The 23355-nt window shown below is 33.2% G+C and overlaps 2 protein-coding genes and 2 pseudogenes across 4 annotated transcripts; 3 read left to right on the forward strand and 1 right to left on the reverse strand.

Annotated features, from left to right (window-relative positions):
• Positions 1 to 3025: 3025 nt before the first annotated feature.
• Positions 3026 to 4619, reverse strand: LOC129295542 (protein NOI4-like). 2 transcript variants are annotated; one of them, XM_054934064.1, is made up of 3 exons: positions 4491 to 4619; positions 3553 to 3744; positions 3026 to 3344 (listed from the first exon to the last, which is right to left on the reverse strand). In XM_054934064.1, exons 1-3 carry the CDS (start codon positions 4497 to 4499, stop codon positions 3318 to 3320), a joined length of 228 nt encoding a protein of 75 aa, XP_054790039.1. In that variant the 5' UTR covers positions 4500 to 4619; the 3' UTR covers positions 3026 to 3317. The 2 variants fall into 2 exon arrangements, with proteins under 2 accessions (XP_054790039.1, XP_054790040.1); XM_054934065.1 differs by having other exon boundaries at positions 3026 to 3400.
• On the forward strand, positions 4558 to 8515 carry LOC129295548 (succinate dehydrogenase [ubiquinone] iron-sulfur subunit 2, mitochondrial-like; annotated as a pseudogene).
• A 1077-nt stretch (positions 8516 to 9592) lies between these two features.
• On the forward strand, positions 9593 to 12655 carry LOC129295546 (cystinosin homolog; annotated as a pseudogene).
• Positions 12656 to 20712: 8057 nt separating this feature from the next.
• LOC129295545 (cystinosin homolog) lies at positions 20713 to 22784 on the forward strand. Of its 2 annotated transcripts, none has more exons than XM_054934071.1 (8): positions 20713 to 21157; positions 21259 to 21388; positions 21477 to 21566; positions 21667 to 21791; positions 21863 to 21905; positions 22019 to 22136; positions 22230 to 22279; positions 22394 to 22784. In XM_054934071.1, the coding sequence occupies exons 1-8, from the start codon at positions 21039 to 21041 to the stop codon at positions 22589 to 22591; spliced, it is 873 nt and encodes a 290-aa protein (XP_054790046.1). In that variant the 5' UTR covers positions 20713 to 21038; the 3' UTR covers positions 22592 to 22784. The 2 variants fall into 2 exon arrangements, with proteins under 2 accessions (XP_054790046.1, XP_054790048.1); XM_054934073.1 differs by having other exon boundaries at positions 21477 to 21551.
• The last annotated feature ends 571 nt before the right edge of the window (positions 22785 to 23355 follow it).

A 23355-nucleotide genomic window follows, 5' to 3' on the forward strand; every position in this document is an offset into this window, starting at 1 on the left:
TTATGCACATGTCACCCTTTTGTAGTTTTGCTCCTCACCAGAATCCCTTATATATATATATATATATATCGTCAACTTGTTCTAAATCTCTTCAAATCTCTTTCTCACGCCTGGAACATGCATTTTATTATTCGTTGCAGATTTAATTGGGAAAAATTCTCTTTTAACCCTATATTAATCATATTACTTTTAATAAAAGAACTACCTGCAACATTTTTTTGTTACTTTTTCCATCCTAATTTATAAAACAGTCTTGGAGAAATTTAATATCTCAAAATATAAAATATTTTAATAAAAATAAAATCTCATTACTTATCAGTAATGTTTTTTTCAATATTATTCTTTCTATTATATTCTCCCTCTGTTTAATTTTTTTTTATAAATAGAGTATTAAATGAAAGATATTTTTAAATATTTATATTTATATTTTGAAAAAAGAAAACTATAAATTTTTTGGCGTGTGTGATTTTCATAGTTGTCAAACTCTCGAGTTAACCCTACGAGTTTAATATTTTTATATTTTTAGCTTAATAAATCGTGTCAACTTACTTATAAACTCAGACTAGATACAAGCTCGATTAAACTTGTGAGTTTATCGTTTTAAAGTTTCTAACTTACAAAATTGTGTCAACTAATTTATAAATTCAAACTAGATGTAACATTAATTAAACTTGTTAAGCTCATTAATTTTTTTAGTTGGGCGAATTAAGTATGTATTATAAAGAATTCAGTTCATAAACGTTATAAGACCTAGTCTAAAAAAGAAAAAAACTTGAAGTCCAAAAACTAAAATTAGTAAAAAATTAAAAATAAGTTCCCCTATTTAAAGATTTTTATGTTATGTATATGATAATTTATTAATATAGATGGGTTTAATTTCAATGACTTATATTTTTAATATATTTAAATTAAATTATAATTATATTTTAATAGTTATTTATTAATATAAGTAAATTCTTACGAGTTTACGATATGAGTTTATAATACGAATTTATATTTTTATTATGAATTTTCTTAAATTCATAAGTTTAATAACTTTGATGATTTTGTTTAAAATTATCTTGTAAATTGGGATGTGGGGAGTATTAAATACCTTAATTAATACAATATATATGTATAAATAAAAATCAAATATACCTAAATTATCTTTTGGTAAGATCTACTCTAGTTAGTATTACACCTTGATTAAAATAAAGTTTATATTAATGATTGCCCTGTCCCTATCAAACACCTGACGTAAACATTGGATTTTGCTAAACTAGAAAATCTAGTGGTTAACCTAAATTTGACGTTTCCATTATGACTTCCTTATGCTTTCAACGTCTTCGAACTGTCCATTAAATTCGTACAATTCCTGTTTTTCTTTTACGAGCAGGATGCTATTTTTTCATGAATAAATTACGAGATGATAAATTGGAGAAAGGCAGCGCCACTTTGGTGATAATTACAACAGAGCATGAGAATAAAATGATACATTGCCAGGCACTTTAGGCAGCTTATCAAATTAACTAATTCATTCATTAAAGATGCCACTCGGCCCAATTGGCCCATCGGCCTGCAATAATTTTGCGCGCATCTTTCTGATTTGATTCTTTGATTCCCTAATATTATAAGCACCAGTGTTCGTTTTTATTGGCGTGTTTGATCATCGATACATTCTTATATATACATGTTCCTCTGTATTTAATTTGGATGGTTTTTTGAATCTTATTTACTGCTCATTGGCATTTTTCTATTAAAAAAATTTTATTTGAGACATGATCAAACGTTAAATATGGACATATCTTTTATTAAGGATTTAAATATCGGTTCGTTACGTCGGTAGGGATTAACTTCTTTCACTAGATTCAGACCCATTAGTATTTTATGAATTTATTATTGTTATATTTCGTCAATAACTTGTTCTAATCGATCATTCATGCACCGAAGATTTAGCACCAAACAAATTAAATAAACAAAACATTCGCATATGAAGAACCGTCCTTCCCCTGTCGTTCCTTCCATATGTTTTTCAATATATTGAAGAATAATTACTCACTCTCTCATGTCCTTAATATTAAATGAAGTTAGTCAATTTTACGTCTTTTAAAAAATGATAATTACATTCTTAAAGTTATTGAAAAATATATAATTTGTTTAATTTCATCATTCTTTGCAATTAATAATTATAATAAATTGTATTCTAAAAATTCAAATGATAATAAATAAATGAGAATAAAATTGAAAAAAAAAACAGCATCATGTACTCTAGCTTCAGGACCAACAAAATTTCAATTTTTGTGTTGGACAGTGAGTAACTTTTGGATCAGTGATTCAGTTCTGTAATCTACTCTTGACCAGTAAAAGGAACAAGGCAAAACAGAAGCCAGCAAACCACGCGAATTCCGTCTATCGAGTGGCGATCAACAGACAACAGAAGTCAGAGGGAATCAGTCTTCCAAAAATCTCATATTCTCTGCGAATGTGTCAGGGCTTCAAAGAAAGAATTGAATCCAAAAGAACAAGCTAAAATTACCAAGAATTAAATCAGAGCCAAGAAATCTACAAATCATGCTTATGACAATTTATAAACATATTTGGGATGAATTTTGTCGAAAAAATTTACTCTAGCTTGAAATAACGATGCCAAAACCTAGATTGACAGGCTGTTCAGTTTCAGTGCTATTCTTCTCAAAGTTGGGTGTTACTGTATAAAATTTTGTTAACTAAATTGATTGCACCATGTCATTATAATCTATTTAATTAAAATAATTTAAGTCATTTAAATAAAATCTTATTACGTGACATTATTTTAATTAATTTTATTCTCATAATAAAATGCGTAATTAATTTATTGCATTTTTTCTCGCTATGATCATTGATATTTAAATTAATTTATATTTAATACCACATGAATATCATGTGTTTTTATAGAATAGATCACAAATGAAGTATCACACTCAATTTACCTAAAAATTTTTCATTTCTGTGTTCTTACAAGTTCATATATATTTAATTTGACTGTATATATATATATATGGGGGCACGCAGCATACACGCACAATATCTTTACAAGCAATTTTGCTTATAATTGTAAGAAAATGTGCTTTCTTTTATAACAAGCCAAGGGCAACATATATAATTGGGTGAAGAAGTTAATACGAAGGAAGTCATTATCCGTTTCCCTCCCACAGCAGACCAAATATAAGAAAAATGATGGGGGCAAACAGGGGTTTCAACTTTCAACTTCAAATTGTGAGAGACATTAGTGTTTGTTTGAGGGGTAATTGAAACATTCTCCTCACTCTCCAGCTCCATGGCTCATATGAAGTTCATGTTCAAGTGGTGTCCCTCGTTATGCATCCCTGGGTCCCCAATGCCAATTCGGTTAAGAATTTTAGAAACAGCAAAACCACTTGTTCTACAGAGTTAAAACCAGAAGGAATCAATAAGTTGAGCCAGATATGTTAACAAGAGCTATGAGTTATGAGTATGAGCATGACAAACCCACAAGAGAAACATCTGTACATATGAACCATGATTAGTATTGTGGTTTGTGGGAAAGAAGTTTACCGTTAAATCTGGGGAACTATTTGGTTTATAACCGTTGTTGGCGTGAGATGGCCCGTTCCCACCAGCAGCACCGCCATTGCCGCCCTTCTTCTCGTCTCTCGCTTTACTGAATATCACTGTGAATCCTTCTGCAGAAGCAGGATCATTCACATCCCACTCTCCAAATTTTGGCAGTGGTCGGCCTTTGTCTTCCTGCACTTCAAAACTACGTTTGAAAACCATAACCATGCTGCGCGCGCGCTCATACTGTAAGCCATATTGGATGTTTATCTCTTAATTTCCAATTATTGGTGTAAGTTAATCAGAAGCATTATTGATTCCTTGATACATTGATCACTTTCAGCAGCGAACATTGCTTTTCTAGCTTCGCTTGTCCATTTGGCAACTCTTTTGCATCGCTTGAACCAGTCAATAGAGATATTCTTTAATTATTAATTTTCTTCTGGATGAATTTTCTAGTTTTCCTAGTTGTTATTAGCAAAAAAGAATTACGCTCGTGTTAGATTCGGGGCAGTAGGATTTGGGGAAAGAATGATAAATGGGGAACAATCCCTGACATATTTCGCTTAGGGCTGATGCGGCTTGTCATATCAAATGAACCCAACATGAAGAAAGCAATTCAAGCTATTTGACTTTCTATTGCCACGAGAATGATTGAAGAGCAAGGAAATTAAAGCTATAACGGAATTGACCGTGACTTATCAATATTCACATGTAACATTTTTATATCATGTTTAGCTCATATTTTTGATAATTCAAATGGGAGTAACAGAATGTAAAGCGCAATGAAATTGAATTGTAGAAGTGGCGTTCACAACGGGATGTGCCAAAAATAAAAGCTAATCAGAGAAGAGGCACTTGATAATGAAGAGGGTGATGGAGAATAATGGAAGGTGCATTAAAAACAAAGCGATGCAGAGAGAGAGAGGTATAATTACCGAAGCCATTGGTGAATATAAATATCAAAGACCGTCGTATTGCTGCATCGGCAGAGGGAAGGGGAAGATGGTGCAGTTGCGGGGTGGGGGACGAAAAGGGAGGGAGGGGAACGAGTCGATAGAGACGGGGAAAGCGGGCGCGGGCGTTGAAGCAAGATCGGCAAAAATATCGGCCCTTCAGCCTAAAAGGGTCCTCAATTTATTATTTTTTAATAAATGAATATTTAAATTTTATAATTTTAGATTGATTGTAATTTAATAATTAAGTTTGGGTTTGAATGTATAATCTTCGTCACGAGTTTGAAGTAGTTACACAGGACCTCTTATTTTCAAAAAATTAAAATGAACTTTTTTAATATTTTAATTTTTTTATATCAGATTTTCCTACTATTATTTTTTAGCCATTTTACTAATAAAAATTATCATATTATATTAAAAAAAAATACGCAACAGTTTATGGGGCATCCAAAGTAGGCTAGTAATAACAAAAAAAAAATACATGGATAAAATTTTTAGAATATCATTATTAACTTATATTGAATGCAACATAAGTTATTAGTGTCTATTTTAACGTGATATAATAACTTCTATTAGGTTTAAAAGTTACTTTTTTTCGTTAAAAAATGTAAGGTATTTTTTGAGAAATTAAATGTTAAAAAATATAAAGCATTTCTTTCAAGGTATAATTATTATTATTTTTTTAAATATCTTACATTTTTTAATAAAGGGAGTAAAAAATAAAAATAAAGAAGTGTGTTAGGAAATAAATAAAAGGTTTGAATTTTATATTTTATCCTAAAGTTTGAATTTCTATAAATTAAAATTAAAATGTTAATGGATTCAAGGAATGAAGGGTGCTAGGGGAGGGTCCTCCCCTTCCCTCTTGCGATTTGAATTGTTTAAATTTAATTTAAATAATTTAAGTTTATAAGTTTTTTTATTTTTATTTATTATAAATTATTAATAAATTTGCTATATTATTGTTTTAAATAATTTAAATTTAATATAGATGGTTCAAATTTAATATTAAAAATAAAAATAATCTTCTAACATGTATTTTTTGAAAATATTTTTTAAAAGAATTGTAAGTTAAAGATTTTAAATATGAATTGGTCAAAGTATTTTTGTATAATTAATTTATAAAAATTATAAAATATCGACGCCTTGATCAAAATAAAAAACTAGATCGATCCCGCGCTCACTTTTCGTAGGTCTTGCCTTGCCACGAGGGGATCTGTGGCTCCTGCGCCATGAACATCGACGGTTGCAAGGACTTAGCTTTGCTTGACTAAGATACCTCCTGGAAATCCCTCCACGACTACTCCACTACCCCATATGTTTGTGATCAAGGATCTGGTGGTGGATATGACCAATTTCTACAATCAATACAAGAGTGTTGAACCGTGGCTGAAGAGGAAGAACTCACCTCCCGTGCCAGAGCAAAAAAGACAGGGCTAAGCTTGATGGGATGTACGAGTGCATATTGTGCGCATGCTGTAGCACATCATGCCCCAGTTACTGGTGGAATCCTGAGTCCTATCTCGGTCCCGCCGCTTTACTCCAGGCTAACAGGTAACGGCTGCTTTAACGCTTTGACCATTCTTAAGTCAACGGGCACGCAATGTGGCTATGCTATAATCGCTTTAAGTCTATAAGCGACGCGGTATACTATTTGTTCTATCCCATGAATTGTCTGTTCCATGTTATATGGATTTTATTGTGTTGTTTACGAGCTTGACTTTAGGTTGCTTGATGTATGCTGCTAGTCGAGGTTCTCATTGGTCAAGTGCGCACGTTAAGACGGCGAGAAAGAACATATCTTGAGCTCAGTTCTCTGTCATATCTGTAGGAAAGAACTGGAGACTTTGTTTTACTTTATCATAAGCGGAATCGTGGATTCAAAGAATAGGCTTTTACCGAGTCCCGTTGGTAAATTGATACTCTTGCAGATTTCGTTTTGGTTCTATATTTTCGTAACGTATTTCTTCCTTTGTTTTTTATGAAAAAGTTTTTGTTATATTTGCTATAGTCCTGACCAGCGCATGAAAAGCCTCTTATTTCTTGAAGAAACTGAAGGAGACAAATAAAATGGGGCAGGATTCTCTGCCTTATGAGTTCTCATCTTTGAGCAAGTCAGAAAGTGGTCTTTTTTTTACCCTTGCAAAAACTTAGTCTCTACTCTTGTGTATCTTTAATTCTGATTTTAATTATCTGGCCTATTCCGTAAAGTAGACAATTGCCCTGCTTTAACATGCATCTTGATAGTAGCTCTTCTTTTCTTGCTGGCATTGTCAGTCTGTACTCTATAATGTTTGGATTTGGATTTGGATTCTGGAGGTTAAAGTTTGGCAAATAATTCGTCGAATTTATTGCATGTTTATGTAAGATTTAGTGTTTAGCACTTCGCAGAAAAACTTGAAGCTGCTGTTATTTCAGGCATTTGAGGTCATACATATAATTCACATAGTTGTACACAAGTTTATTTTCCTATGTTTTTTGTTCCCTTTTTTTTAACTTTTTATCGCATTTATCTTGAATCCATGCTGATTCACTGCGTGCGTATTTGAGATAAAACTATATACAACTTTTGGATCTGGTACCTCTGTCCCAAGCGTACTTCATAATCGAATCGCATCTCATTCTTACCTTCAGGTTTTATATGGATTCTATGTCTAGTTGATCCAAATTGGAAGACACTATACTTGATCCCTCTCTTGTTTCAGAAGTTATACTTATACTCAGCTCTTCTGAATTTAGTACAGATTGCCAAAACTCCCTGCTAGTGAAGTTAACATCCGTGAAATGTAAGATTTTGATTTAAAAAATCTGCCAGAAAAACAAATAAACCAACGTTAAGCTCCCATAGGAGACTATTTTTTAAGGACGTGACTGTACAGACGGTAAATAACTATACTTCTTCGAAGGAATAAATATTATGCATAGCCGTATAGTTTAACTTGATGGACTGAAATTGAACCGAAAGAAGAGTTTTTACAATATACATATATATATAATCAGAACGTTGCGTATAGTTTTGAACAAGAGACGTCAGTTAGTTTAGTCGGATTTTAGCAAAGATGGACATGATTAATTTTTATTTGTTAAATTTGTTAGAGGGGAATATTTTTTGTTTCTATTTTGGTTGAGTGGTTGTCAAGAGCGACATATGGCTTGTGATGCCACCGCAGGTGGATAAGTGACAGTCATGAAGAGTTCACACAGGAGCGATTGGAGGCCATTAACGATGAATCCAAGCTGTACCGATGTCGTAGCTTTTTTTTTTTTGGATAATAAAGAGGGCTAAGCCCAATTACAAAAAGAAACTAAACAGAGTTTGGGGATTTAGTTCCATAACCTCCCTATGCACAATGTCCTTTAGGAAAAAAGGAATATAATTGAAAAACTCGGATTTGTTTATTCCTCTTTTTGCCAACATATCCGCAACAAGAAAATGTAAAGATGTCATACCATATTCAACTGCGCTCGTGCCTGCCCAAAGGGCTTGAATCCAGGAAAGCAAATTCAAAACATCAAGAAGCTCAAGTTGGGAGTTGGTAAAGCGCGAGTTTCTACTGTCTGATTCATCATGGTTTGCGCAATTAAATCATTTACTCGTGGAACTTGCTTCCCCCTGAATGTGGTGATAACCCCGGCTGACGATCGGAATAAATCTGCAAATGTTTTGAAATAACCATGCATTCGACCCAATGCAACCCACCATTCGATTATTGTTGGCTGGATAACTACCCTGCATCATACACTTGACAGTCTTACAGTGTTTCCATGCGGCCACCTGATGGGGAAATGACTTTTTTTAATATATATTATATATATATATAAACTGATGTGTGTGTGAGTAATATTTATATCATTATTTTTCATTTATTTCGCTTCTTAGTTTATTTCATTTTATGGGGCCATGTAATTTGCCTGAGTTGGATGTGAATCTGTTTATAGGTCAAGATGACGAGTCGGCCACCATCATATTGTTGGAAACTAATACAAGCTACAAGGGTGGGGATTGACTGTAGAGAGGACTTGAGAGCTGTGCTTTTTGATCAGTAGTTCCCGTGTAATTTACAAGGAGTCCCCTCCTCCCCTTCCCTCTTGTCGGCCCAGCTTCAATTCTGTGTTGTTCGGCCTGGCTCAATTGAAGCTTGCTTTTTGTGGATTTTAAATGCACACTTTCTAGTTTCTTTGAACGTTGTATCTTCCTCCTTCTACATAGGCTTGAAAGGAATCGAGGATGAGGGGATGGCTGATGCCACTCAGCGGCTTTGGGTTCAGAAACTCAAGGAGCATTTTTTTTTAAAAAAAATATTGAATGAAAAATCGAAATCATCTCATTCTCAAGTGTTATATATTATATATGTGTGTGTGTATGTATGTATGTATAAGAAACCATATTAATTACAAAAACTAACAACGATGTCTGCAAGAACAGAAGCAAATCACCCGTGTTCATTCTCCATCTCCAAATACATTGAGGAGATAGATAGAATCATATCTTTTGGCCGAGAAGAAACAGATGAAAGACAGAATCATCTCAACTGAAACCTTTGAAAGCCGTCCAAGTGGATAAAAGAGATACGCTGTCCCTTTCTGCAGACAGAATTCAGATCTAATGAGTGAAATGTGAATTTAAGAAAAGAAAAACAGAGCAGTGACTTGGTGTGATATGCTACCGATAAACTCAAGGACTATCGGACGGTGATGACAATGGTGTCGCTTCCTCAAATCCTCATGATTTCTTTGAAAGACAAAGAGTATGATTTGGCTATGTAAGAGTAGATTATGACGTGCTACATATCCAAGATGGAGTGCACTTTATGTTTCCAATCCGTTGAAGGTCCCCACTCCCCACGCCACCAGGCTCGACCAGAGTTGGGATATTTTGATTTTAAAAATGAGAAAATGAAGTGGGCTAATTTTAGCGGCTGACGAACAAATACCTGTCTTTCAGATAGGAAGGATGAGGATTTATTTAAAATTATAAATTTTCATGATAATCCAACCTAATAAACTTTCAAGTGGTGCGTCCCCACCCCTGGCTTAGCCGTGATAGCTGAAATCAGGGTACGGGAGAGAAGATGGAAGGGTTTCATGGAAGTCGGCGATACTGGAAGGAGCATACGACGCGTGTGGATGGCTGGCCTTCGCATTCTGGTCCAGCTGCTTATACCCCCAGCTGTTCTTGAATTTCCGAAGAAAGAGGTATGAATCCAATCACTGCTTCATTCACATTCAGTTTCCTGTTTCGAACTCTGATCCGAGTTTGTTGCGACTTTCTTAAAAAGCGTGGTGGGTCTGAACTTCAACTACGCCTTGATGAACAATACCAAGCACGCCGTGTATTTCATCTACAACGCTTGCCTGTACTTCAGTCCCGACGTCCAGTTCCAGTACCGCTCCAAATATGGATTTCACCAGGTCTTTCCCCTTCTTCCACCATCTCTTCATTCACATTCCTTGAACATGTTTCCTGCCTTTTCCCATTCATTTCAACAGAAAATGAAGAACCTTGTTTAAAACAATCAAAATAATCTAACAAGTGGTTGGCTCCTCATGGTTTTGTTCCTATTATCTTTTGTTCCTATTATCTTTTTTTTAAAAAAAAAAATTAATCATTCATAACCAATTAAATAACTGAAACTTAAGGAGTCAACTTCCACGAGTTAAACTTTTGAGTTTTTTTCTTTTTTAATCTTTTCCAGATGCTCAAAAAACCAAATGGGGAAATGAAATGCGAGGGATAAGTGGCTTTGTTAATTCTTTTTAGACTCGTTTGAGGGAAAGGGAGGGGAAATGTTGTTTGCTTGGAAAGATTGAAGGAGAGAGGTGATAAATTTTCTCTCTTCCCTCTCTTTCCTTTTCCCTATTTTGTTCCTTTTTAATTTGGAGGTTTTTGGGGTGGGAAGTGTTTGCAAATTGTAAATGATCATTGTCTAATTTTTAATATCCTTAATTTAATTATAAATGCACAGAATTTAAAATTTGAGAGTATTTTTAAATGTTAGGAAGTTTCTTGATAATAATTTTTTTTATATGAAACTTTAGTGTAATTTTTCCTTATAATTAGCCTCCTGCTGAACTAAACAAAAATTGCTAAAAAATTCCCCCCCACCCCAACTTCCAAAGGCACGCCTGACTGTTAGAAATGGTGTACTGACTTTTGATAATAACTGAAGCAAAAAATTAAATTTTAGTACTCTGCGATTTTTAAGTGAAATCAATTTGAGTAAATTATAGAAAATAAAAACGAACACGGAAAACTGGTTGGACTTCCCAGAGTCAATGTCGTTTAAACATGAAATTCGATATCTTCTTTATTAAAAAAAAAAAAAAGCACCATGATAATTTAATTTTAGCAGTAATTAATACTCATCCAACCTACTTGCAACATATGCACACACAGTATAACGCATATTTGTTCTTTTAATACTTGTACCTGTTGTACGCACCCAGAATTAAAAAAATGCTAAAAAATGGGAATGTATGTGGGTTTTGATTGCTTTGGCATGGAGTGATGAGAAATGTGATTATAATAGTAATTTGAATTGAACATACTGATTACTGAGCTTATGGTGGGGTGTGTATTTGGGCAGATGATACCAGTAGCAGCAACGACGTGGCGTTATCATTTCACTTTGTCGTTTTGACACTGCTCACCCTGTTGCAGATAGCAACTTACGACGTAAGCACATACCTTAAGCTTAATCGATCCTAGCTGGTCCAAGAATCCGGATTATACAGGTTCAACCTATTATTAATCTGTTGCATTCTCTTTGGGGGTGTTGCAGCGAGGAAATCAATCGCTGTCGAAATTCACCATTATTATGGTTGGTGGGGTGTGGTTGGGTGTTTCGTTTGTTGCTTTGTGGCCTGGCCTTCTCACTCTTGGCTCTGGTTTCTCTCCATCTTAACGTGTGTCTAACTCTCTCTCTCTCTCACACATACACACACATTTCAAAATTATAATGCTGCATTTCTGCTTATGTACTTGATTCCGATATTCCTGTACAATCTTCAGGCAAGTTACAAGATTCTGATGTGAGTATCAAAATAAACTGATACTATATTATATGCATGAGATGAATATGCGTGCCAGTTATATCGCGCTTCACTTACTAAATAACCATGCAAACTGACAAAGAAAGATTTGTGATTTGGAGAATTTTGATTTGCTGGGCTAATGAGATATGAGTTTGGACTTTTACAGCTCCATTCAAGTGTGTATGACGGCCATCAAATATATACCCCAGGTTAGCTAGCATTGGTTGTTATTTTGTTTTGTGGTAATCAAATGGAAAATAAAGCGATATTGGTATATTGTACGTAATAAATAATGGAAGGTTACGCAGGCGTTGATGAATTATTTGAGGAAGAGCACGGAAGGATTCAGCATCGGTTATGTTCTGCTTGATTTTCTGGAGGAACCTTAAGCTACGCTCAAATGATTATGCAGTCCATCGATCAAAGTACATCGATTTCAACTTTTTGACTTTTATAATCAACTTATGGTTTTTGTAACTAATCGATTGATGTTCTGTTCCTGATCGCAGATTCTTGGGTCAACTTGTACGGAAACATTGGAAAAGTCTTGCTCTCTTTGGTACGTATGCATTTTCCCGAACTTAAAAACACCTAGTACGTTGAAGTTTGCAGCATATTCATTCATGACGCTAAACTGTACTATATGGCAATTATTTACCAAGTTGTTGTTGAATGGAATATGAGAAATTGCAGGTATCAATGTTGTTCGACCTTGTGTTCATGTGGCAGCACTATTTGCTGTACCCCAACACAAAAGGACCTCATTCTTCCAAGTTGGATGAGCAGATCACAGAACCACTGGTGACTCCCTTATCACAGCAAGATACTTCTGTTACTACACCTGATAAGTCATCCACCATCCAAGGTGCATGAACATTTTAGTTTTAGTATTATAGAAAAAAGCCCATTTGTATTAACCAAGCATGTAAAAAGTCCATCATCGTTAATATCAATAATTATGTAAAAATGTTTGCTAATTATTATCAACATGATCATATTGGTTACTCTCAGATTTCTTGGTCATGTTTGTTCGCAATTCCAGTTTGTAAATATCAATATTTGTTATTCAATTTTTAAAATTTTTTATAGAAGACATGAATGTTATTGATTCATTCTCCTGAGATCTTACTGTAATTTAGCCTCTCACTTTTTATTCCTTAGATTCAATTATAGGTTTTTTCCTCCGACTTTTGTTGGGTTTGAGCTCCCTTCCTATGTGAAGAAAAGCTCAATATTAAAGCCTATTGTGAGTCTTATTAAGTAAAGTGGAGAGTGGTCAAATTAGGTAATGTGAGAGAAGTCATATTCAATTTTGGTGGCAAATCCTTCTCTTTTTTTTTTGGAATATCTTTTTTCTATGCATAATAGCACAAGTTCACATAGGATAATTGATTCCAAGATTCTAGTCTTTTAGACACCTTTATAAAAAACATGAGACTTACAAAGTGATAAGAGTAGAGATGACTTTTCTAAAAGTCATGTCTTTATAAATTAAAATTTTTTTATGAAAAGCTATACAGAGAGTTATAGTTACCAAAATCATGTCTTTCTAAATTCTAAAGGCACCTTTAGAGGGTTATGAAATTAAAATGTATCAGTTGGTAAAAGAAAATGTATTTCAAGAAAATTCCACATATTAGAAGGATTTATACTTTCATGGAAAGTTATTATAAATAACCCTAAGTTGATATTAATTATTAAGCTGGGTAGGTTCATGAACCAACATATGAATGTTTATGAATTAATATAAGATTATTCATGAACAATATAAAGATTATGAACTAACATCGACTATAACTTTTAAGAAGAATTTTATTACTTAAAATGTACTACTTCAATATCTATAAATATCCCTCACCATCGCTCACTCGAAACATAAAAAAAAAATTATATATTGAAACCCATTGCCTTTATTTTTTTTTTTGGAGTGCACCAAAGATAATGTTAGATTATTACTTTGTAAAAAACTGTTATTGTCTTTGTTTGAATGTTGGTAGTGCAAACCATACCTAGGGCTCTTCATTGTATTTCGAAGAAAATTTGCTATCAATCCAACTAGCATCCAAAGATTGGTATATATAGGTTGGGGTGAATTAAGCTTAAAGAAAAATCCTGCCCACGTTTTAAAGACAACGTGCACAACTTTCTTCTTCATATTTACTTCTTTCATTTTTTAGAGAGCTATCCCTGCAAATAGCTAAAACGCCAAGAAATTTTTATTACTAGTTTACCTCATAAGTTGTTGGTCGAAGAGATTATATTTTATTCCTTTCTTATCCTTATTTTTATTTTTATTTCTAACAATTAAATCAATATTTAAATCGATCAGATTTAATCCCTTATAAAATTATTATTAAAAATTAAATCATAAAAATAAATAACTAAATTTAAAATATTGAAATTTAATTTAAAGAGTTTAATAATGCAAAAAAAAAGAACAAAAAGAAATGTTCTATAATAGATCAAATATTCAAATATAAATTAACCAAATGTTAATCTCATGGTTCAAAATTAGAAAGAGAAGAAAAGAAAAAGAAAAGGGAGAATTATCCACTGTTATGTGGCACCAATCTCATATAAAATTAAAACTAGTATCCTACCCCCTCTGAGATGCATGCATGAGCAGTGACAAATTTAAGGGAGCCATAACCCATGCTCCAAAATTGCTTTTAAAATAAGTAAAATTTTATGAGTAAAAAAATGTAGAAATTATTGTCAACCCTCATATTTAGATAAAATTTCAATTATGACACCTACAGAAAGATTTCTAGATTCATCTTTGTGCGTAAGATATTATCTAATTAAATTAGTTTATGTGTATTCTTAAAATTACTTCTTATAAAATAAGCCATACTGTGAAGCATTGTTATTATTACATACTATGTATTCAAAATCAATAATATTTATGAGTTATTTATTTAGTTTTTTTTTACTTGGTATGCAATCTTTAACCGGACTATATTAATATGCAACCAATTAAATGATAAATGTAAATGACATAATCATAACAAATTTTGAAAAAAGTACAAACCATAAACGAATAATCAATGTAAGGTGCATCACAAAAAAAAAGTCCATTTTTAATATTCTCAAATATCTCATTTTGATTGTCTTTAATGATGCTTTGTTACCGATGTCATGGATTAGTTTCTTTAAGCCTTTTTGTGTATAAACTCATTTGCATATGACCAAACTTATCACATGTAAAGAAGAACTTATAATGGTCAATGTCTTATTTTATTGATAAAATATCAAATGAGTTATTTAATGTCTTTGGACCATAATAATTTAGTGACGTGTTAAGAGGATAAATATAAATAAAAAATGACTATTAGTTTGTAATTTAATGTTTTGAAAAACATAGCTCCATCCCCTTACCAAAAAAAAATCATGCCTAGTAAATAAAGCACCTATACTCTTAAAAATTTTAGCAATAGAATTCATATTATATTTTTTAGACAATAAGTAATCATGTCCTATAACATTGTAAATTGCTTATTGTTATAAAACTATAATGAGTTATCACGTAGACTATAAAAGAAAGTGTTTAATGGGCATTTTTTATTATAGAAATTAGCATAGTAACTTCAAAGATGATGATGACGATGAGAAACTAAGAAAATTGATATATAGAAATTATAAAACTAAACATAAGAATTCTATTGTAAAGAACTAATTTTTTTAAATATCAAATATGATAACATTAGTAATAAATAAATGAGAAGTGTCTCATTGCCTTTTAGATAATATGACATTACACCATAATTCTAAGCCAACAAACGAATTTAACAAACTATATACCCAAATATAGATCCCATTAATCCGCATGAGGAGGAGCACAACATCTCTAACATCCTGAAAGATAATAGGTTAGTAGTAAAATAATTACGCTTCAAGTTTCAGTTGCACATGATAAAAATGAAGACCAGACAGAATCATAAAGATTTGCAAAGATATCTTGATATGCTAAAGATTTTACACCCCAAGTTCATTGGAGTATTACACGTGATGCCTCAAAAAAATACCATGGATTTATTTAGAGTATGATCAACATGTGATAGATAACAAAAATAGTGATACAACAAACAATTATACTTGCGTACTATTAGTGCACATTCCAAAAATACTAGGCAATAAAGTTATAAGCAAGAAGCTGAACTTTACTGAACTCATGAATGTAGTTCATGAAATGCAAAGAATGGAAAATCAAGACCACAACTATTGCAAATTTAATATGACTAGATAATTTAGAGAAAGGATATCGTTGCAAGAGTTACAGTGCTAACTCTTGGATCAAGGGGATCATCCTTGTTGATGAACAAGTTATAGCCATGCCAACCATGCCTCCTCCAACAACAACAATATCATGTTGAATATTATTGCCGATAGTCTGCTTCTTTTATGCTCTTGCAAATTTTCCAAAAAGTGTTATTCCCATTCACTGTTCTATTAAAATGAGAGAAATTTAAGAAAATGAAAAGGACTATAAAAACAAACTACAACAGAGAGTTGGCAATAACCAATGGTCATAACTATGCTACTATATACCTAACAATTTACAATAGTGAACAGAGTAAGGAAGGCAAATGAGAAGACTCTTGAAAGATATAATAAGTGGTCTTTCAATTCTCTACGCATAAACCTTTCTGTCTATCCTCCATAATTAAGAGACAATTATGAACATCGGAAAAAAAAGAAGAGAAAAAAAACTCAAAATAGTGCACAATGTCAGAATCTTTTAATTTAAGCCCCAATGAAGAAGGACTAACCACCATGATTAAATGAAATTGCAACTTCTATGCAAAACCATTTGTAGCATTCCATTCTATACACCTGTAAAAAGACTACTCTATATCTATTATCTAGACTAACTCCTGTCTACTAATTATTACCAAAAAGTTTCAAGTATATGAGGTAAGGCTACAACAATCATTAATCATGGGTTAAGAGTCATTTTTATTCCTTAATCATATGTAAAAGGTTATAAGTGATCTTAAACTTAACTTGAGATTAATTTTTTCCCTCAACCTTAGAAAATTTGTTAGCCACGCCCTTGACCTTGATGTTAAGTTGTACACTTTTCCTGTTATATGGGCCTCACATTTAATTTTTTTAAATATTTTTATTATAAAATATTATATAATAGGTCCCACCATTTTTATGTATTTTAATAATATATAAATATATCTCTCTTCATCTTCGTCTCTCCTTATCTCACCTTCTCTCCTTCTTATTGAACTCGTGGCTTATTGGTGGGAGCATGTTGGCTTTACTTTGTTACAAGTCATGAGTTCAATTCTATAAGAGAGAAGTGAAGCACTCTTTCCTTCTAATTCATCCCCCTAGGTTTAATCAAGCATGAGAAATGTTGGTTGAAGTAAAGCATCTTGAGCAAGAGAGAGAGAAGCATGAAGTTGAAAGAGAGTGAGTTGATGATGATGTCCACTTGGTTAATGAACTTGATAGAGAGAGAATGGCAGAAGAAAGAGAAGATAAAGAAGATAGATGAGGAGGGCGACATTTTTGAGGGCCAACGTGAAATCTTCATGAGCTCCCTACACAGCGTCGTTGAGCAATTTCTTGATGCTATACATGCTCCATGTCGTTGCTAGTAGTCCCATACACACAGTAGCACCAATGTAGTGGCTATTAAAGTCGATTTTATGATCATTCTCGACTGAACCCAATTGAATCGAACAATATAAACATGTAGAACATGATCACATTAATCCTCTACAATAGGTTTCGTTATGGATTGTTAGGTTGTCTAAGTATGAGTGGACTTAAGTAGGTGTGGGAAGTCTTACATCAGATAAAGTTATGTTTAATAACTAATGTATGATAAAGAAGAAGGATCCATAAACTTAAGCCTTAAAGTTTTTAGTTAAGATGTAGTGTTCTTTAGCTAATCTTTCCTGTCTCTCCTCTTTCCTTATTCCATAATGGTTGCTCCCCATTCCTAACAAGTGGTATCAGAGCTAAGATTTATCTGGGACTTATGAACATGTTATTGCCCACACATTTGAAGCTTAAGATGAAATTGGCCCTGCTTTAACAAGGATTTATGGACGTTACACTATTTGAAGCCTAAAAATTAAGTTGGCCTTAAAAAATAGGGACTTGGTGTTGGAACATCTTTAATATAGGGAGCTTGTGGATTTACACTTATAGGGAGATGGTTAGGTTATCCAAGTGTAAGTGAATTTAAGCATGTATGGGAAGTCTCACATCAAATAATTTGAGCTTAATAACCAATATATAATAAAGAAGAAGGGCTCATAAACTTAAATATAAAGTTTGTGAGTTAAGCATGGTATACTTTCACTAATCTTGCCCATCTCTCCTCTCCTTCGTTCCTAGGTGGTCACTCCCCATTCCTAACATGGATGCTCTGGGGATAAAAATAAAAATAAGTCATTTGCAGCCTTTCGTGCACAATTAAGAAGTAAAAATGACCCTTGTCATTAACCACAGTACCCCTCACTTTATAGGATATCAACTTTTACTAGGACATATTAAATTGTCAATATGGTGACAATATTCAATTTTTCTAGAACTGATGGTCTTTATGGGGAGTATAATGATTTTTTTTTCAAAGTAAAATCATTAGAATTAATCCTAGATGCCAAGTTTTTTTTTTATCATTCCTAATTAGATCAATCAAACTATTAATTTTTTTTATCACACCTCAATGAAGTCGTTTTGTAAATTTAAGCTCGTAAAATAGAATTAAAACAAATAATTCTTGATATAATTGTGTAATCAAATTATAAAAAAAAATCAAAGAATACAAGAAGCATTGATGTCGGCGATGGTGATTTCTTGATAATGGAAAATTTTCCACCCAAAGGGCCAGCAACTTCTACTTTCTCTATACAAAAGAGCTTTCAGGGCTTGTTCATCCTATTAGATCAAGTTCTCTTTTACACCTAACAAAGTATAGGCAATGCAATTCAAGAGAAAAAGCTCCGTCGGTGATAAAATTATAGGTTCCATGGACCGATTAGAAACTAAAAATTGACATAACCATAAAACCACTAATAAAGAGTCAACTCTGTCTCTATCTTGTGTGCCATCCTTAAAGGTCTAATATGTTATTTTCAAATAGGCCACAATCAAATGGTTTAAAGCGTAGGCACTAGAAGTCAAAAGTAGAGATCCCAGACGCAACGACAATCTTAACAGGTTTAGCTACTTGATTCGGCAAGGTCATGAAAGGTTGAACAAAGATTTGTTGTAGAGTGAAGGATGAGTTGCTACGAAGGCTACTCTATCGCTGTCACCGCCATTTGAGGAATTTTGACAATAGGTACCATTATCGATGGTTCCTTAGTCATCGTCGTCTTCTTCTTTGGCCAAATGCCTTATAGAAAAGCTTGGTCTTAGTAAGTAATTATGGATGCATTTTACTATTAAATTTTAGTGATATAATATAAGTAACCCCTCTAATGCCTTATGTGCCATACCAATATTACCTACTCCAAAAATGGGATTGCAGAGAGGAAGGAAGAACAATAGGAGACAAAATCAAGAGGGAGAGAGGAAACCAAGAATGGATTCCCATACAGACCAACAAGTAAAGGAAGTAAAGGTCCTGAAAGGAGGTTAGATGATCAAGGTTAGATTACTGGAAACAAAAGCTTGAAGCTCATAAATGAATGAGTATGAACCCTGGCACACAGAAGAGCAAAAATTTAAAAAGCTCCACCTGCTAGTTTCGATTCCCAAAGAAAGGAAATTAAAGAGTATTTTTGGCAATTCATTGTTCAAGTCAAGGACATAGCATTCTGATAGAGAAACAAAACTTAGGGCATTTTTTGCAATTCATCGTTCAAGTATGGTTCATGGATATACAACTTTTATTAGGGGCATTTTGGGTAGTCCACTATTCATAGTTATATGACTTTTTGATGTAAAACTGGACGTTATGCCCCATCCGTTGCACAGTAAATTCTTGTTATTTGTGACTTTGAATTGTAAATTTGTTGAAGTTTGAAAGATCTATGTCCATTTGGCTTGATCATGAATGATAAATTAATTTATTGATGTCATTGTGTCGCCATAGTGGTGTCCATACGAAAAAAAAATTATTGTTGTATTGAGATGGTACATGTTATATTGCAAATCAAATTGAAAGTTTGTTCTTCAATGATCATTAAAGATGATGGTTGATATCTGACAAAGTCAATTATAAAAGACTGTGAAGAAAATTGTATGTAATTCGTAGAAAGTATTAAAATGTGAAATGTTTGTATGGAATATTGTTCATTTTTTTATTATAAAAATTAGATCATGTTAGAATTCAAGAGGATTCTCCATTCTATATGCGATTCATTAAAAATAGTAAGATCAAAATTATCTTGAGATGCTTGGCATGTGAATATATCTGTGCATTTATTAGTTTATCTAAAAATATGCTTAAAGGTGACTATTCAATGTTTCATTACAAACTTCCTAATGTTAATTTTCGATAGAGGATGACCATTAAAGAAATTATGTTTGATAGCGGAAGGCAATCATAGAATTAATAAGTATATTAATTTCCGTCAATTTTGTATTCAAATGAAGTTGAAGACCTTTACAATGTGCAACAGTTTAGATATAGTATTAGAGTGACAGCCAAGATGTTTTAAAAATTTTATAATTCAATATTGTTAATTTTTTAAGTAAAATTATTTTTAAGTGAATAATTTTGGAGACGTATATGTTCTTAATATTCATATAAATTTAGAATAAAAATTAATGTGAAAAATTTAAACTTTTATGCGTCACTTTTTTATCATAAGTATTTGTCATTTCAGAAACATAATTTGTAATAAATTTTTTATAGAAATGTAAGAAGTATTTTTAAATATAATAGTAGTATTTAAAAAAAATGTTGGAGTTTTTGATTAATGGAATGGTTAATAAAGGATGTCCGTTAGTCTATCGTTTGTTGCGTCATTGAGAACTAAGCCGCAGTTGCTTTGGTCATTGTAAGGAGCGCATTTGGATGCAAAATGCTGGGCATTTTGGGCAGTTCACTGTTCAATTACTGTTCATGATCATGCGACTTTTGGATGTAACATGGGTGGCAAAGAGGAGATTATAGTGGATAACACGCACGGGTCAAATCCCTTCATAATTGCCACAAAATGTCTATTTATTGGAGAGGTTGGTGGAATTGGAGGATTGAATCTTCCCCCAGTAGCGTCTCTGTACTTTATTGGAGGTCGATTTCACAATTTAGAGAAGCTAAAAAATATAAAAAGGCATGCTTGCTTGCTTGCTAAATTTCTCAACCCCAAGTTTGAAGGTTCCGTCTACGAAACATTTGGAAAGAAGACAGTGATTGAAATTCCCATTTGAAACACAGATTGGAAGGTCCTGCCAACATTTGGGATCAAGACAACTGTGTTTCACTTCGCTAAAAAAAAAAAACAAGAAGAAGAAGAAGAAGGCAACTGTGTTTCACACCCCAAATTTCTTGAGAGAATCTGAGACACCGATAGAGAAATGGCTTCCTGGAATTCAATTCATCTTAAAGTCTTGTACCAAGTACTGGGTTGGTCTACTTTCTTTTCCTGGGCCATCAGTTGTTACCCTCAGATCGTGTTGAACTTTCGTCGGAAAAGGTACCGTAATTTTCACGAGCTTCTTGCCCCCCCCCCCTGATTTCTGTTCTTCTTGATTCTTATTCAAATGCGCTTTTCGTTGGTTGGGGTATGGAACACAGTGTGGTGGGCTTAAACCTTGATTACGAGATACTCAACTTAACAAAGCACTTGTCCTATCTCATCCACAATGCTTCCCTCTACTTCAGCTCTGTCATTCAGAAACACTTCGAGAAATATGGTTTTGAACAGGTTTCTGCTCCCCATTATATTCCTGAGAATCAGCTATGTTGCTTTTTAATTACTCTCTCACTGTGTGTGTGTGTGTGTGTAATTTCAGATGATTCCTGTGGCTGCTAATGATGTTGCTTTCTCTACTCATTCAGCTATAATGACCTCGATTGTGCTGTCCCAGGTTGTAATATATGAAGTAAGAATTTTCAGACTTAGACATTCTCCTCTGCTCTTTCTTTTAACCCACCGAATACGTTTTGTGAATTCTTCATGAGATTCAATGTCACTGTCTGCAGCGTGGAAGTCAGAAATTCTCCATGTATGCCATTGGAATAGTCTCCGTGGTATTGTTCATTGCTGCAATTTGTTTTTTCATAGCTTTACATGACAACTCTTGGCTTTGGCTCATCTCCATCTTTAAGTAAGTTCAGCTCCATTGTCATTCTCTTCTTTTATAAGAATGAGAACTGACCCTGATCAATTATAATGCAGCTCAATTCAAGTATGTATGACCCTAATCAAATACATGCCCCAGGTCAGGATGCTTTCCTTGCCTCCCTATTTTGGTTCACAGTTCCTACATTTTGCTGCTTCATTGGTTAGCTATACGTTTACGTTTTATGAAGATGGTTTCGTTGTGAAATGTAGGCATTCATGAACTTCTTGAGGAAGAGTACAGATGGATTCAGCATTGGCGGGGTTTTGCTTGATTTTTCTGGTGGAATTTTCAATTACTCACAAATGGCCGTCCAATCTATAGATCAAGGTTCCTCAAAAGTCAATCATTGATACTGTATTAAGTCTTTCCCCATCACTTTACTTCTCTCAGGGTAATTGCTGATTCTACCTATGTTTGCAGGTTCATGGGTTAACTTCTTTGGAACCGTTGGGAAAGTATTTATATCCTTGGTATGACAGCTCAAAATTCTGACTCCACTCTGTCCATCTCTTAAAGGACTGATTTATTAAGCATTGGAAATATTTTCACATTAGGTGATGAACACTGTGTAACCATCTATGCAGGTAACAATATTCTATGATTCTGTGCTTCTGTTTCAACATTATGTACTGTATCCTGGGAAGAAAGCTGGTGCTTCTCACAGAGATAATGAAAAAATCAGGGAGCCGCTCATCTGCCCGGCTTCAACAGATTTTTTAACTGATCAGCACATAAAGGATTCGCCTAAATCTTCGGATCAGGCTTTGCCGCAAGAGGCGTAAACTAGACTTTGTAAAATTTGCCTTAAGATTGGATTAATTTTCATTCTGTTAAGTCTGTTTTAAATTTCCCGCAAGATTGCAGTAATTTTCATTCTTTTAAGTCTGTTTTTAGTTCATCTACATGTAGCGGAATTTCCAAACTGCCCTGTAATTATATTTATTAAAAAATTTGAAAAAAAAATATTCTTGATTATTTGATCCAGTACAATTTTTTAACCTGGAAATTTGATATGGTACTTTTAATGCACGCTCTTTGCAGAGTTGATTTGTCTATATAAGAACAATATTACAATTGATATCTTAATAGATGCTTGATAAGGAGTGAAAGATTGTGCCTACTTTCGCGAATTACTGCCTGCAACGAGTGAGATAGAAATTGTCTCTCCAATAAAATGCTTACAGGAATTTTATCTGTACTTTTAATGCAGATTGACACTTTTTTTTGGCCAAGATTGCATATCAGCACTTGGTTGACCTAATAAGGCAATTTTGGCGCATAACATTTTCCATTTTAAATAATTTAAATTCATGGACGTGCATGTTGCAAATAATTAAGAGTAGTCATACTTTATTGAGGAGCACTTAGTTCAATTAATCAAAAAAATTGAACCAATTTATAATGGATCTTGAATTCAAGTTTTATAATAAATATTCATGTTAAATAAATATGTCAGGCATTCTCAACATACTTATAAGGCAACTGTTGGTAATAAACAGTCCCACATAAGTGGATTTCATATTAGTTTGGATGAGTTGTGATAATT

Source organism: Prosopis cineraria, unplaced genomic scaffold (assembly GCF_029017545.1).
Source record: "Prosopis cineraria cultivar Desert tree isolate PC_DT_omini unplaced genomic scaffold, ASM2901754v1 PC140, whole genome shotgun sequence".
In the NCBI taxonomy this organism is placed as follows: domain Eukaryota; kingdom Viridiplantae; phylum Streptophyta; class Magnoliopsida; order Fabales; family Fabaceae; genus Prosopis; species Prosopis cineraria.

Coding starts and splice junctions, on each gene's coding strand:
- LOC129295542 (XM_054934064.1), bottom strand. Junction 3,345..3,552: donor ATAGTTCCCCAGATTTAACG/GTAAACTTCTTT, acceptor TTGGGGACCCAG/GGATGCATAACGAGGGACAC.
- LOC129295545 (XM_054934071.1), top strand. CDS start 21,039: ATGGCTTCCTGGAATTCAATTCATCTTAAAGTCTTGTACCAAGTACTG. Junction 21,792..21,862: donor TGGCTCATCTCCATCTTTAA/GTAAGTTCAGCT, acceptor ATTATAATGCAG/CTCAATTCAAGTATGTATGA. Junction 21,906..22,018: donor TAATCAAATACATGCCCCAG/GTCAGGATGCTT, acceptor TGTGAAATGTAG/GCATTCATGAACTTCTTGAG.